Source organism: Dama dama, chromosome 22, assembly GCF_033118175.1.
Source record: "Dama dama isolate Ldn47 chromosome 22, ASM3311817v1, whole genome shotgun sequence".
Taxonomy (NCBI): domain Eukaryota; kingdom Metazoa; phylum Chordata; class Mammalia; order Artiodactyla; family Cervidae; genus Dama; species Dama dama.
The window spans coordinates 22,790,990-22,805,567 of record NC_083702.1 but is presented as its reverse complement, the minus strand read 5'-3'; the positions used below and the strand labels follow the sequence as shown (position 1 = coordinate 22,805,567).

Below are 14,578 nucleotides of genomic sequence, written 5' to 3'. Positions count from 1 at the left end.
AGTTGATCGTAACTTTCCTTCCAAGGAGTAAACATCTTTTAATTTCATGGCTGCAATCACCATCTGCAGTTATTTTGGAGCCCCAAAAAATAAAGTCTGACACTGTTTCCACTGTTTCCTCATCTATTTGCCATGAAGTGATGGGACCAGACGCCATGATCTTAGTTTTCTGAATGTTGAGCTTTAATCCAACTTTTTCACTATATGCATTAGAATACGATAGTTAACTTTCTCTTTCTGACTCACTTCACTCTGTATAATAGGTTCTAGGTTCATTCACTTCATTAGAACTGACTCAAAGGTGGTGTTCCCTTTTATGGCTGAGTAATATTCCATTGTGTATATGTACCACAACTTCTTTATCCATTCACCTGTTGATGGACATCTAGGTTGCTTCCATGTTCTAGTTATCATAAACAGTGCTTCAGTGAACAATGGGATACATGTGTCATTTTCAATTTTGGTTTCCTCAGGGTATATGCCTAGAAGTGGGATTGCTGGGTCATATGGTGGTTTTATTCCTAGTTTTTTAAGGACTCTCCATACTGTCTTTCATAGTGGCTGGATCAATTTACATTCCCACGAACAGTGCAAGAGCATTCTCTTTTCTCCATAATCTCTCCAGCATTTATTGTTTGTAGACTTTTTGATGATGGCCATTCTGACTGTGTGAGGTGATATTTCATTGTAGTTTTGATTTGCATTTCCCTAATAATGAGTGATGTTGAGTATCTTTCCATGTGTTTGTTAGCCATCTGTATGTCTTCTTTGGAGAAATGTCTGTTTAGGTCTTTTTCCCCCTTTTTGATTGGGTTGTTTGTTTTTCTGGTATTGAGTTATATGAGCTGCCTATATATTTTGGAAATTAATCCTTTGTCAGTTGTTTCATTTGCTATGATTTTCTCCCATTTTGAGGGCTGTCTTTTCACCTTGCTTATAGTTTCCTTTGCTGTGCAAAAGCTTTTAAGTTTAACCAGGTCCTACTTGTTTACTTTTGTTTTTATTACTGTTACTCTAGGAGGTGGGTCACAGAGGATCCTGCTTTGATTTATGTCATCGAGTGTTCTGCCTATGTTTTCTCCTAAGAGTTTTATAGTTTCTGGTCTTACATTTAGGTCTTTAATCCATTTTGAGTTTATCTTTGTGTATGGTGTTAGGAAGTGTTCTAATTTCATTCTTTTACATGTAGCTGTCCAGTTTTCCCAGCACTACTTATTGAAGAGATTGTCTTTGCCCCATTGTATATTCTTGCCTCCTTTGTCAAATATAAGGTACCCAGAGGTGCATGGCTTTATTTCTGGGCTTTCTATCTTGTTCCATAGCATGGATGACCTAATTTTAGTCCAAAGATTTTCAACATCAGAGCAGAGCCTAGAACCCAAGTCCCCTGATTAGCATCATAGCAGCTTGTCACAAGATGACTATCATCAAGCATGACTATTTCCCTTCTAGATTCCCAGGCAGGGCTCATTAACCTGAACACATAATTCCCTGACGAGACTCTAAAACTGACAGATGCTTTATGTGCACTGCTATATTAATGCTAAATAGTCACTCATTTAATGACTGGATTCATTTAATCCAACTCACTAGTCACTTGATGGGGGGCAGTGGTGAGGAGATTAACTAACAAATGTTTTCACTTTATGCTTCTTTGAAATTTCCCTCAACTCTCCATGCCCACTCACTGAAGTCACACCAATTTACTCCTTTACAAAATCCCTTATTATTTCTCCTTTTCTATTCCTCCTACATCACTACCCTACTTACAGACTATTACCACAGGTTCCTGGCAGGTCTCTCTTCCATGTCTCCATGTCTGTCCTTAACTTCCTTGGTTAATCTATCTTAAAAGAACTTCCAAATTAACTTTTCTTTTCCGCTTATTAAAATAACTTTACTATGTTTTTCTTTATTGTGAAAAAGTAATATCTAATCGTTATAGAATGAATAAACTTTAAGTCCCCTAGATCTTCACGACCCAGATAATCACAATGGTGTGATCACTCACCTAGAGCCAGACATACTGGAATGTGAAGTCAAGTGGGTCTTGGGAAGTATCACTACAAACAAAGTTAGTGGAGGTGATGGAATTCCAGTTGAGCTATTTCAAATCCTAAAAGACGATGCTGTGAAAGTGCTGCACTCAATATTTCAGCAAATTTGGAAAACTCAGCAGTGGCCACAGGACTAGAAAAGGTCAGTTTACATTCCAATCCTAAAGAAAGGGAATGCCAAAGAATGTCAAACTACCGCACAATTGCACTCATCTCACACGCTAGTAAAGTAATGCTCAAAATTCTCCACGCCAGGCGTCAGCAATACGTGAACCGTGACCTTCCAGATGTTCAACCTGGGTTTAGAAAAGGCAGAGGAACCAGAGATCAAATTGCCAACATCCGCTGGATCATCGAAAAAAAGCAAGAGAGTTCCAGAAAAACATCTATTTCTGCTTTATTGACTATGTCAAAGCCTTTGACTGTGTAAAGTGAAGTCACTCAGTCATGTCCGACTCTTTGCAACCCCATGGACTGTAACCCACCAGGCTCCTCCATCCATGGGATTCTCCAGGCAAGAATACTGGAGTGGGTTGCCATTTCCTTCTCCAGGGGATCTTCCAGACCCAGGGATTGAACCCAGGTCTCCCGTATTGCGGGCAGACACTTTAACCTCTGAGCCACCAGGGAAGCCCACTGCGTGGATCACAATAAACTGTGGAAAATTTTGAAAGAGAGGGAATACCAGACCACCTGACCTGCCTCTTGAGAAACCTGTATGCAGGTCAGGAAGCAACAGTAAGAACTGGACACGGAACAAAAGACTGGTTCTAAATAGGAGGAGGAGTACGTCAAGGCTGTATATTTTCACCCTGCTTGTTTAACTTATATGCAGAATGCATCATGAGAAATGCTAGGCTGGAAGAAGCACAAGCTGGAATCAAGATTGCCGGGAAAATTATCAATAACCTCAGATATGCAGATGACACCACCGTTATGGTAGAAAGTGAAGAAGAACTAAAGAGCCTCTTGATGAAAGTGAAAGAGGACAGCAAAAAACTTGGCTTAAAGCTCAACATTCAGAAAACTAAGATCATGGCATCCGGTCCCATTACTTCATGGCAAATAGATGGGGAAACAGTGGAAATAGTGTCAGACTTTATTTTTGGGGGCTCCAAAATCACTGCAGACGGTGACTGCAGCCATGAAATTAAAAGATGCTTACCCATTGGAAGGAAAGTTATGACCAACCTAGACAGCATATTATAAAGCAGAGACATGACTTTGTCAACAAAGGTCCATCTAGTCAAGGCTATGGTTTTTCCAGTAGTCACATATGGGTGTGAGAGTTGGACTATAAAGAAAGCTGAGTGCCGAAAAATTGATGCTTCTGAACTGTGGTGTTGGAGAAGACTCTTGAGAGTCCCTTGGACTGCAAGCAGATCCAACCAGTCCATCCTAAAGGAGATCAGTCCTGGGTGTTCATTGGAAGGACTGATGTTGAAGCTGAAACTCCAATACTTGGCCACCTGATGCGAAAAACACTCATTTGAAAATAACCTGATGTTGGGAAAGATTGAAGGCAGGAGGAGAAGGGGAGGATAGAGGATGAGATGGTTAGATGGCATCACTGACTCAATGGACATGAGTTTGAGTAAACTCCAGGAGTTGGTGATGGACAGGGAGGCCTGGCGTGCTGCGGTTCACGGGATCGCAAAGAGTCAGACATGACTGAACGGAACTGAACTGAACTGAAGGCTGTGTCTCTTTGCAGCTCAACAGAAGACCTCTGGCTCAGCTCTGCTTACTAGGTCACCAAATCCAGTTTCCTGTGGCTGCTGTAACAATTACCACAAACTTGGTGGCTGAAAACAACAGCCATGTATTCTCTCTGTTCTTGGCAGGACTGCACTCCCTCTAGAGGCCCTAGGGGAGAAGTCATCCTTTGCCGCTTGCAGGTGTCGCTGGTGGCCGTGAGCATTCCTTCATCTGCAGTCACATCAGTCCAATCACTGCCTCTGTGGTCACACTGCCTCCACATCTGTCTCTCAAATCTCCCTCGGCCTCACTCTTAGGAGGACATTTATCACTGGATTTACAGCTCACTCAGAGAATCCAAGGTAAACTCATCCCCTCAAATCCTTAACTAAATCACATTTGGGGCCATGTAATACTCCCTCTTTATCCATATAAGGTGATATTCACAGGTTCCAGGGGTTAGCACATGGATATATCTTTCTAGAGGCCACCCTTCAGCATGCTACATCCAGGATCCCACTCACCAAGCTATTCTTCTCTTTCATTTACCCCAGCAAGTCATGCCAGTGTCCTTAGGGACCTCACCCTGTCCCCTGCATTCCTACTTGTCCTCACCAATTCTCTAAATGTTCCCTCTTCACACCACCCACCCCCACCTCATCATCCAAACCAGCAAATACTAAGCTTTCTTTGGTTACAGTCAGACCTGGCCCTCTTTCTGCAAAGCTCTTGCTGACAATCACCTCTGTCCACACGTTACTTTTCTTCTCCATATTTCTGGAACATACAGTCAATATCACACTGAGTTGTATGTTATAGTGGCCTCACGGATTTAAGTTCTGTCACCTTCAAGCGATGTGAGCACCTCGGGCACAGAAGCTGTGTTCTCTATTTCTTCTCCAGTCCCCACTGCATCTGGCCCAGAGCCAGGCATTTATTCAAAGACTGATGACTGAATGAATAAATGCAAAGAAAAATTAACAATATTTTGCAATTTAATTTAAATTGGTATTACTATGACCACCACTACCACCAGCTTATAAAAGTTGTAAAATTTTTTTTAAAAAAAGAGAAAAAAGAAAACCAAACCTCTCTCATAAGGGATATAAAATCTGAAAAACCAATCAATAACTCTTACTATTTTACCACCCCTCTTGCACTTACTTCCATCCTAATGCTCTAATTCTTAAGGCAACTCATAAAAGTTTCAAGTTGTTAAGTGTATGAGAACTACTGTATTTACATGAAGTGGTAGCATCAGCTCCAGCTAAGAAGGAAAATAGCAGGAAAGCCTGTTTCACTTTTCTTTTGAAAACGTAACGTGAAACCTTATCTGCCATCGATTAAAGAAAAATAAGACAGGTATGACTGTGACCAGCCACTGAGCTTTACCACTTTAAAGAAAAAAAACAAGCAGCTACACTTTCATTTGGGGTTAAGGCTCCTTTAACTTCCTTCACAGCTGTTGTTCAGGCTTTTTCTCTTTTATTTACCAGCTCTTCAGAAAGAGAGAAAGTCTAATCCCATCTTCCTGCTGCTAACCTCTCTGCCAGGTTTTCTAGTCAATAGAGGAGAAACAAGATAAAGCAGGCATTTCTTTTTTTTTTAAAAAACAGGCATTTCTGACTGAGCGTTCACCCCTGCCTCTCCTTGCCTAACCCTTAATCCTCCCCTCCCCTTGCTGTTAACTGTTTGAAGCTAAATGTAATACGATTATACATATATTTTAGCAATCCTCAAAACTGTTACCGACTGACTCAGTAACAGTGGTCTGTAGGCATATCTCATTTCATGTGCTTCACTTTACTGCATTTGTTTTGTTTTTTTACAAATTGAAGGTTTACGGTAACTCTGCATTGTCAGATGATGGTTAGCATTTTTCAGCAATGATGTACTTTTTTTATTTTAAGAGATCGTGCTATTGTGTATTTAACAGACTACCGTCTAGTGTAGACCTAACTTTTACACGCACTGGGAAACCAAACAATGCGTGAGGCTTGCTTTATTGTGATATTCGCTTTACTGCAATATTCTGCAGTCGCCTGCACACTGCAGTCAACCGTCTTTGCTTCCTTCCCACCCACTCTTCCTCAACCACTACATTTTGGCCTCGGCGCCATCACTCTGTCGAAGTTTCTCTTGCTAGTTTCACAAACAACCTCCTGTTTTTGAAATTCAGTGGATTCTTTTTCCCTACTTCCTTTAGATGGAATAATAATCTTTTGTGTGTGTGTGTGTGGATCTCCTATATCACTAACCTCTTCTTTTCAGTTTATTTTGTTGAATCCTATTCCTCCACCTCTTCTGATCATTTTAGAGTCTGCCAGGGTTCAGTCTCTTTAGCTCTCTCTCCTGTCCACCTTCTTTGTCCTTCAGGAATTTTATGCATGCTGCATACACCTACATTCTAACAGTCTCTAGCATCGTCTTCAGCTCAGGTCTTTCTTGTGAGCAGTGTAACCAAGCTGGTGAGGAGGAGTCACATAGAACAAGCATTTATTTTGAACCCATTATGTACTATGTTTTTTTTTTTTCCTAATACATGTAACATTTAATTCTTACACTAACTCAGTAAGGTTAACACATCTATTTTATAGGTAAAGAAATACAGTTCTGATCATCTGTTCAACATAAATCATAGCAATATTTTCATTGATCAGTTTCCCAAGGCAAAAGTCTCCCAAAATAAAAGCAAAAATAAACAAATGGCACTAATCAAACTTTAGAGCTTTTGTACAGCAAAGGAAGCCAAAAAAAAAAAAAAAAAGATAGCCTTCAGAATTGGAGAAAGTACTTGCTAACAATGCAAATGACAAGGGGTTACTATCCAAAATATATGAACAGTTCATATAATTCAATATCAAAAGGTAAACAATAAATGGGCTGAAGACCGAAAGGACACACAGATAGCCAAGAGGGACATGAAAAGATGCTCAACATTGCTAACTGTTAGAGAAATGCAAATCAAAACCACAATGAGGTGCTTACCTCACACCTGTCAGAGTGGCTATCATCAAAAAATCTACAAGTAATAAATACTGGAGAGGGTCTAGGAAAAAAGGGAACCGTTGGTGGGAAGGTAAATTGGTACAGTTACTATGGAAAATAGTATGGTGGTTTCTTAAAAAAACAAAAGTAAAGCTACCATATGATCTGGCAACCCCACTCCTGGGTATATATTCAGAAAATAGGAAAACTCTACCTCAAAAAGATACATGCATCCCAATGATCATAGCAACACTATGAAAGTCCATAACCAAGACATGGAAATAACTCAAGTGCCCATCAAGAGACTATTGGTTTAAGAAGATATAGTGTGTGTGTGTGTGTGTGTGTGTGTGTGTGTGTGTGTGTGTGTGTGTGTGTGTGTGTGTGTGTATGTAATGGAATATATGTGTATGTTTGAATATTACTGTTATAAAAAAGAAAGAAATATTGCCATTTGCAGCAACATGGATGGACCTAGAGAATATTATACTTAGTGAAGTAAGTCAGAGAAAGACAAGTATTATATATTACTTAATGTAGAATCTAAAAAATAATACCAATTAGCCTATATACAAAATAAAAACCCACCAGACTCACTGACAGAAAACAAACATGATTACCAAAGGGAGAAGGGAGGTGCATAGGGATAAATTAGGACTATGAGATTAATATATACACACTGTGTTTAGTTGCTTAGTCATGTCCAACTCTTTGTGACCCCATGGACTGTAGCCCACCAGGCTCCTCTGTCCATGGGGATTCTCTAGGCAAGAATACTAGAGTGGGTTGCCATGCCCTCCTCTGGGGGATCTTCCCAACCCAGGGATCAAACCCAGGTCTCCGACATTGCGGGCCATCTGATTCTTTACCATCTGAGCCACCAGGGAAGCCCAGGATACTGGGGTCGGTAGCCTATCCCTTCTCCAGCAGGTCATCCAGATCTAGGAATGGAAACAGGGTCTCCTGCATTGCAGGTGGATTAAAATAGATAAGCAACAAGGATTTACTGTATAGCACAGGGAACCATATGCAATATCTTGTAATAACCTATAATGGAAAATACTCTGAAAATATACACATCACTGAATCACTTTGATGTATACCTGAAACTAATACACTATTGTAAATCAACTATACTTCAATTTAAAAAATAATAATCTGTCCAAAATCATAATAGCTTGAAAGTGGTGGAAATCAGATTTCCCAAATTTCTTAGCTTAACTTGCCAAGCAAATCCTGTTCAGGCTCCTGGTTATCTTTCCATCCTTATCTCTGCCCACATCTCTACTTTTTTTTTTCCCCCCACATCTCTACTTGTGCCTTATGCTCAGCTCAGGGATCAGCAAACTTCAGCCCACCTGGCCAACTAAAGTCAGCCAGCTGCCTCTTTTGGGAAATAAAGTTTTATCAGAACACAGCCACACCCATTCATTATGTTCTGCCTATGGCTGCTTTCATGTTTCAATGGCAGAGTTGAGTAATTACAACAGAGATCACATGGCCCACAGATATTTACTGCTGCTGCTGCTGCTAAGTCACTTCAGTCATGTCCGACTCTGTGCGACCCCAGAGATGGCAGCCCACCAGGCTCCCCCGTCCCAGGGATTCTCCAGGCAAGAACACTGGAGTGGGTTGCCATTTCCTTCTCTAACACGTGAAAGTGAAGTCGCTCACTCCTCTTGGACTGGTAGCAACCCCATGGACTGCAGCCTACCAGGCCCCTCCTTCCCCGGGATTTTCCAGGCAAGAGGACTGGAGTGGGTTGCCATTGCCTTCTCCGACAGATATTTACTATCTGGCCCTTTACAGAAAATCTCCCAACTCCTGCTCCAGCTTGTACCAAAATACTTATTTTTCAGTGCAATATGCTTTAGTACAGGATATTCCCTCTTTCCCATTTTCTGGGGCACTTCTATTCTTCCTGACAGATTCATGCCTACTGTGTGAACCCACGTCTGACACACCCAGATAGGCATCCATTCTTGGTGCCCTCAAAGCACTTTGCTGTCACTGCCCTCATTTCTCACCTCACCACGCGGTAGTTATTTTTCTATATGTTTATCTAGTCCACTGAAACATCAGTTCCTGAGAATAATTATAAACTCTTACTCATCTCTGTATCTCTACTGTCTAGCACAATGTCTCGTGCATATTAGGTGTCCAACAAATGTTTGATGAGGAATGGAGAAATGAATAAATGAACAAACTTTTGTGAAAATCCTAAATCACAAAACATTCTGAATAGGTTATTTAAACTTCAATTTCAACTGATATCTGTAGAGGTACCCCAATGTACACGGGACCTAGACAGGAAAAGGGGGCACATTTAAAATGTTAACAAACTGTCTAGTTTGGCAAAGGAGCTGGTTCCTCTGCCTTGGTCTTGTTGAAAGCATGGATGGAGCAGGAGGACAGAAAGGGCAGAAATTGAGCTCTGTCACTGCCCAAGGAGGGGAGTTCCAGCTGTAGCAAAGGATGGCTAAGGGGCCAAGGAGAGTTACTTTAGGGGCCAAAGGATAGCTCTGGTTTGGTTTATTCACTAAGTCGTATCTGACTCTTGTGACCCCATGGACTGCAGCCTACCAGTCTCCTCTGTCCATGGGATTTTCCAGGCAAGAATACTGGAGCAGGCTTCCATTTCCTTCTCCAGGGGACCTTGCTGACCCAGGGATCGAAACTGGGCTTCCTGCATTGCAGGCAGATTCCTTACCAACTGAGTTCTGGGAATGTCAAAGAGATTTTTTGGCCAAGTAAAAATTTTTGTGAAAACCAGCACTACTCAGAACAACTGAATGGAACAAAGACCTAAGGGGTGAGGAAGGTTTAAGGCATTTTAAGATAACTGTGTCAAGCTCAGGTGGAAAGGAAGTATGCAGGAGAATAGCAGCTCGTATCAGTATACTGACGCCAGGGAGGGACTCTCTCACCAGTCCCTCAAGTGGAAATTGATACCCTAAACATCATATAGGGCATTATATTATACATTATATATTATAGCTAGGCTATACAGAAATGTCGTCATTTACCAGCTTTGTCTGTGGCAGGAACACAGCTGATCTAGGGTATTTCGAGTCACTCATACATTCATTTGATAAACATGAAAGTCAAATAAATATAAAATTGGAAATAAGAACCCTCTATGATCAAAGCCCCTGAAAATTACTCCTTTCAATTTTCTTTATGATTGAATACCGCAGGTTAGAGAGAAGAGGCTTTCATAAAAAGCACTTTTCTCCAGTGGTGGACACATAGGTAGGCTCAAGAGACTACCATTCTCACACAATCTGACAGGTAAGAGCCATTTCACGTCCCATTCCACTGTCCCTGTCCCCTTTGGGGTCAGTGTTAAGAAAGGAGGGTAGTATGGGGGAAACATAGCTGCAAATATCACACAAAAGCACACACCTAATAATGACTACAGTGAGCATCTCAGGTGCCTGCTGCACTGTGCAAAAGACCAAGGACATCACTGCCAGGTAATGTAACAATGATAACATTTCTGGGTGCCTAGTATGTGTTTACTCTGTACTTGATGCTTCATATGCACAATCTCTGATCCTCAACAAAACCTGGGAAAAAGGCACTGACCATTTAACAGATAAAACAGAAGCCCAAAAAGGTTAACTCAGCCAAGTTTTTTTTTTCCTTCTTAACTAGGTTAAGTAGAGATCTGCTCAATCAGAATTTGAGATCTGCTACTTAGTGCTTCCCCAAGCCCCCAGTCTTAGATGCCCACTCTGTCTCTTGCTTTCTTTTCCCCGTTTGCTGTAGTCTGTATACTCTGGCTCAACAGAGCACATCGATGAATATTAATAAATCCCAGCTACACCTCGAGCAGTCTCCTTAATGCCTCTCTGTTCCAATTCCACTCAGTCTTTGTGAACCAGTACTCTGTGATGTAATGTACCAGGCACATTGCTAGACACTTGGGAGGCAAAGTTGCACCCGCCATTCCAATCTGTCCTGCTCTGACTCCCCGAGAACAGACAGCAGAACATGCAGCGCTCTTGCAAACTCACTCATCACCACTGATGAAAACAACTCAGAATACAGAATCTTTATAAAGAGAATCATCACAGCATCATTCTATTTCCTGACCTGCTCATTCAAACACTGCTTCTCTCTAACTGCTTCTCCTGCCCCCTCTGTCCTTGTCCTGTTGCCCCGGCCTTGTCCCCGGTTTGTCATCTTTTATGCTCTCACCGGCACAACCACACTTCCAAGCCCCAACCCTCGGCTTCCCTACTGCAGCTTCCTTCAGAACCTGAGACTCCATCACCTCTACATAATGGGAGGGAAAATGTGTTGTGTGTGTGAGCCTGTATGGATACACTGGGAGAACAATACAACTTTGCTGGACTATAACAATTAGAGCACAGGGAGAGGCAGGATTGGATTGGGAGCCTTTAAAAAAGGCCATTTCATACCACCCGGCTCCTCAGAGAGCAGTCCAGTCTTGCACTACATGGCATTTAAATATTACTCATCCATAGCTTCGACATGTATTCAAAGTGAAAGTAGTGCATTCACAGAAGCACTATCCATCCAGACATCTGAAATGGACTTCCTTTTCCAAAATCATTAAAGAATAAAGAAACTGCTGGTTTCTAAATACTGTCACAAAAACAATGAATTAGTAAAGAATGAGAACTGAATTCATTTTGCTTACCTATGAACCATCTAAGAAGTTACTTGTGAATAGTTATGAATAGTCTACTTGCGAAATTTAACCTCACTCTTTAGGCAAAACCATAACACCATATGCTCCACTACAGCTTGCTTGTTTTAGAAATAAGTTCTATGTGATTTTACAGGCAGGAAAAATAACTCAAAATTCTATGTTTTTTCTTGAACTTATTTGAGATTACTGAAGACTTTGAGAAAGCTATTAAATATGTCAAAGGTTTGAAAACAACCAAAAATTCTGTAGAATATACCATGAGTCTGCAACCAAGGAGACTAAAGACTATGTTAATTTGGCATCCTTTCCCAGCCAGCCGTATCTAGGAAAGACAATGGATACAGTATTCAGATTTAATTTCAAAGTTAACACTAAATGATCAAGCTAGCAAAGACTGTTACGGAAAATCACCTTCTGATTTTTCTAGAAAAGTTTTAGAACTCCCTCTTTCTGACTTGGAAATCCCACTTCCTATTAGGAGGGCTTTACGCCTTTCCAAGTAAAGGTTCCTAGAGGTGAGTCCTACTTCCAAAGCAATGCCCTGGGTTGTCCCTGCTGTGACTTTTCTCAGAGCCTCCCACGGGAATAGGAAGAGGAGATAACGGAGAATAACACAAGCAGTACAGAGAAGATGGAAATTTTTTTCAGCCTCTCTGAGGATGTGTGAAACAAAAACTTGATAGCAGCAAAGTGTTACTGGTTAGGTGGAGGGGGGAAAGGTAAACAAACGAAGGAAAAAGCTCTCAAAAGCAGCATGCCAGAGATGATGGAAAGTAAAGCAGAGGGAAGGAGTTATCCGCTTTGAAAACTGGCAAATTCTAGAGTCTGATGTCTTTAAAAAAAAAAAAAAAAAAAACTTTCTAAACATTGTAAAACATCAATAAGCTGATGATCAACTAACTGAGCATCACTATCTTTATATGAATTAACCAATAATGAATATTGTCTGTTATCTTAACATCGCAGGGATGAGTGACCAGGATAAGGGAAGGGGGTGTGGGAATAGATTAACAAGAAGGAATTCACTTCTTTTCTTGAAGAAGGCTTTCTAGAGGAGGTTAGATTCCAGGCTTTGGACGAATAGCAACAGGAGATTAGCAGAGTGTTCCAACCAACCACAGGAAAATAGCTCAGAGGGGGAGTGAACAGATTATATGAATGGGGCATTGAGTAAGGGAGCCTGAGAGAAGAAAAGGGGACGGTGTAGGGGAACAGGGCCGGTTCAGGCTGCCCTAGTTTAGGTCTCCGATGTGGAAAAAGGCTGGTTGGGGGCAACGAGAGGCACAAAGAAAAAGCACAGTAGTTTCTTCACTTATCTCGGGAGCACTAGGGTCTGCACCACCTGGAAAAGCTGACCAACAAGCTTGCCCTGAGTGATCTTTCCGGAGTGGGCCCTTGTAGGAAGAGGGCAGCCCGTTCCCTCAATTCTCGTCTGGGTACCTGGGGTCATAGCTGGAGGCGCAGGGGTGTCTGAGGCAGGTGTCTACTGGGTGCTGGGTGGACTACGGGGCTGAGGCTCAGCGGCGGGACGGGCACTTAGCGACAAGCAGGCGGCGGCTGCGCGTGCAAACCCCAGGACTTACCTTACTGTCATCCATCTCGGCAGACAGGCCGGCCCTCCCCCGGCTCCGCCGGCCTGGTCCGGCCCGGCCCCGCCCCGGGGGAAGAAGGGGATATGGTTCTGACCGCCTCCTCTCGCCTAACAGTTCGGTTCCCTGATGCCACAGTCACGGGGACGAGGGACCAGTTCAGGAATGGCAGAGCGGACCCTGGAGGCGGCCCACAACGCCTCCCTTCGCCGCTGCCGCCGCCTCCTCCTCCCCCTCCATGACAGGATCTGGCTGTGTTTACAGACGCCCTGGAGAGCAGCCCGGACCGGAGGGTGGGCTGGAGCCCGTCGCGTGGATTGGCCCGCTCGGATGCCGTAGCACCGCAGCATTCTGGGGGTTGTAGTTTCCCTCACCGCGGTCTCTGCGAGGTGGACTGGAAAGGAAACTACAATGTCCACAGAGCCTCAGCCAGGCGGCGTCCGTTTTCCTGCCGGGGAGCGCCGAGGGGGAGGGGCTGAAGCTAGGTTTCTCACAGTGCGCGCTCAGAAATATTTGGGTCGGTGGTTTCCAGCGGCCGGCCTCAGGACCGGGAGGGGACCGTTGGGGCCTGGTAGAGGCAACCCTGAAGGACGGTCCCTGGGAGCAGGCCCTCCTCACGGACCCCGAGAAAACCATGAAGATTGCTTATTTTAAAAATTCAAAAACAACACCCCACCCTACCCACCCCAAAACAACAAAGAATGTGAAATAGTAAATGCTCTGGAAACCATTTGACAGTTCCTCCCAGTGTTAGATCATATGGCCAAAAATTCTACCGGAAATTACACCGTTTGTCTCCATGAAAACTTGCGCAGTAATGTTCTGTCCTAGAAGCGTTATTCATAATGGTCAATGAATGGGAACAACCTAAATGTTCAATAGTGGATGAACAGATAGGCCCATCCTGTATTTATATAAAAAGGAATATTATTCATGATGAATGAGGTTCTGATACCTGCTGCAATGTGGATGAGCCTTGAAAATACACTTAAGAGTTAAAGAAGCAGGACACAAAAGGTCACATATGGTGGATTCCATTTAAATGAACTGTTCAGAATGGGTATCTTTAAAGAAACAAAAAGTTGGTGAGTGGTTGGCAGGGGCTGGGATTGGGGAATATAGTGGAGGTGGGAGTTGGGGGCCAGGAGTGGGGCGTATTGATGGGTATTGGGTTTCTTTTGAGGTGGTGAAACTGTTCTAAAATTGATTTAGTGATAGCTGCACAACTCTGACTATACTAAAAACTATTGAATTGTATACTTTAAGTGAATATCATGGTATGAGAATTTCATCTCAATAATAAATAAGGAAGAATGTTTTGACGTTGTCCACTTTTAGTAAAGTCAGTGGGCTTGTTTTGAATTGTGTTAGGCCATTGAGAACTTGACAAAGATGGTGTCTTCATTCATGTTGTTCTGGAGAGTCCTTTGACTCTCTCTTCAGACTGGTACTAAATGCTTTGCCAAGTCCTTCCTATATTCAAATTGAGGTAGAATTATCAAATTTAGCAATAAATATACAGGACATTCACATCTGAATTTCAGGGAAATGCATGTGTAGTATAA

At 42.5% G+C, this 14,578-nt stretch overlaps 1 protein-coding gene across 1 annotated transcript in view; it reads right to left on the bottom strand.

Annotated features, from left to right (window-relative positions):
• CREBL2 (cAMP responsive element binding protein like 2) overlaps window positions 1–13,313 on the bottom strand; it is a 29,198-nt gene extending 15,885 nt beyond the window's left edge. Inside the window, exon 1 of the mRNA XM_061125038.1 lies at window positions 13,008–13,313. Within this exon, the coding sequence (XP_060981021.1) occupies window positions 13,008–13,022 (15 nt within the window). The 5' untranslated portion in view covers window positions 13,023–13,313. The remainder of the gene's footprint in view (window positions 1–13,007) is intronic.
• Window positions 13,314–14,578: the final 1,265 nt, after the last annotated feature.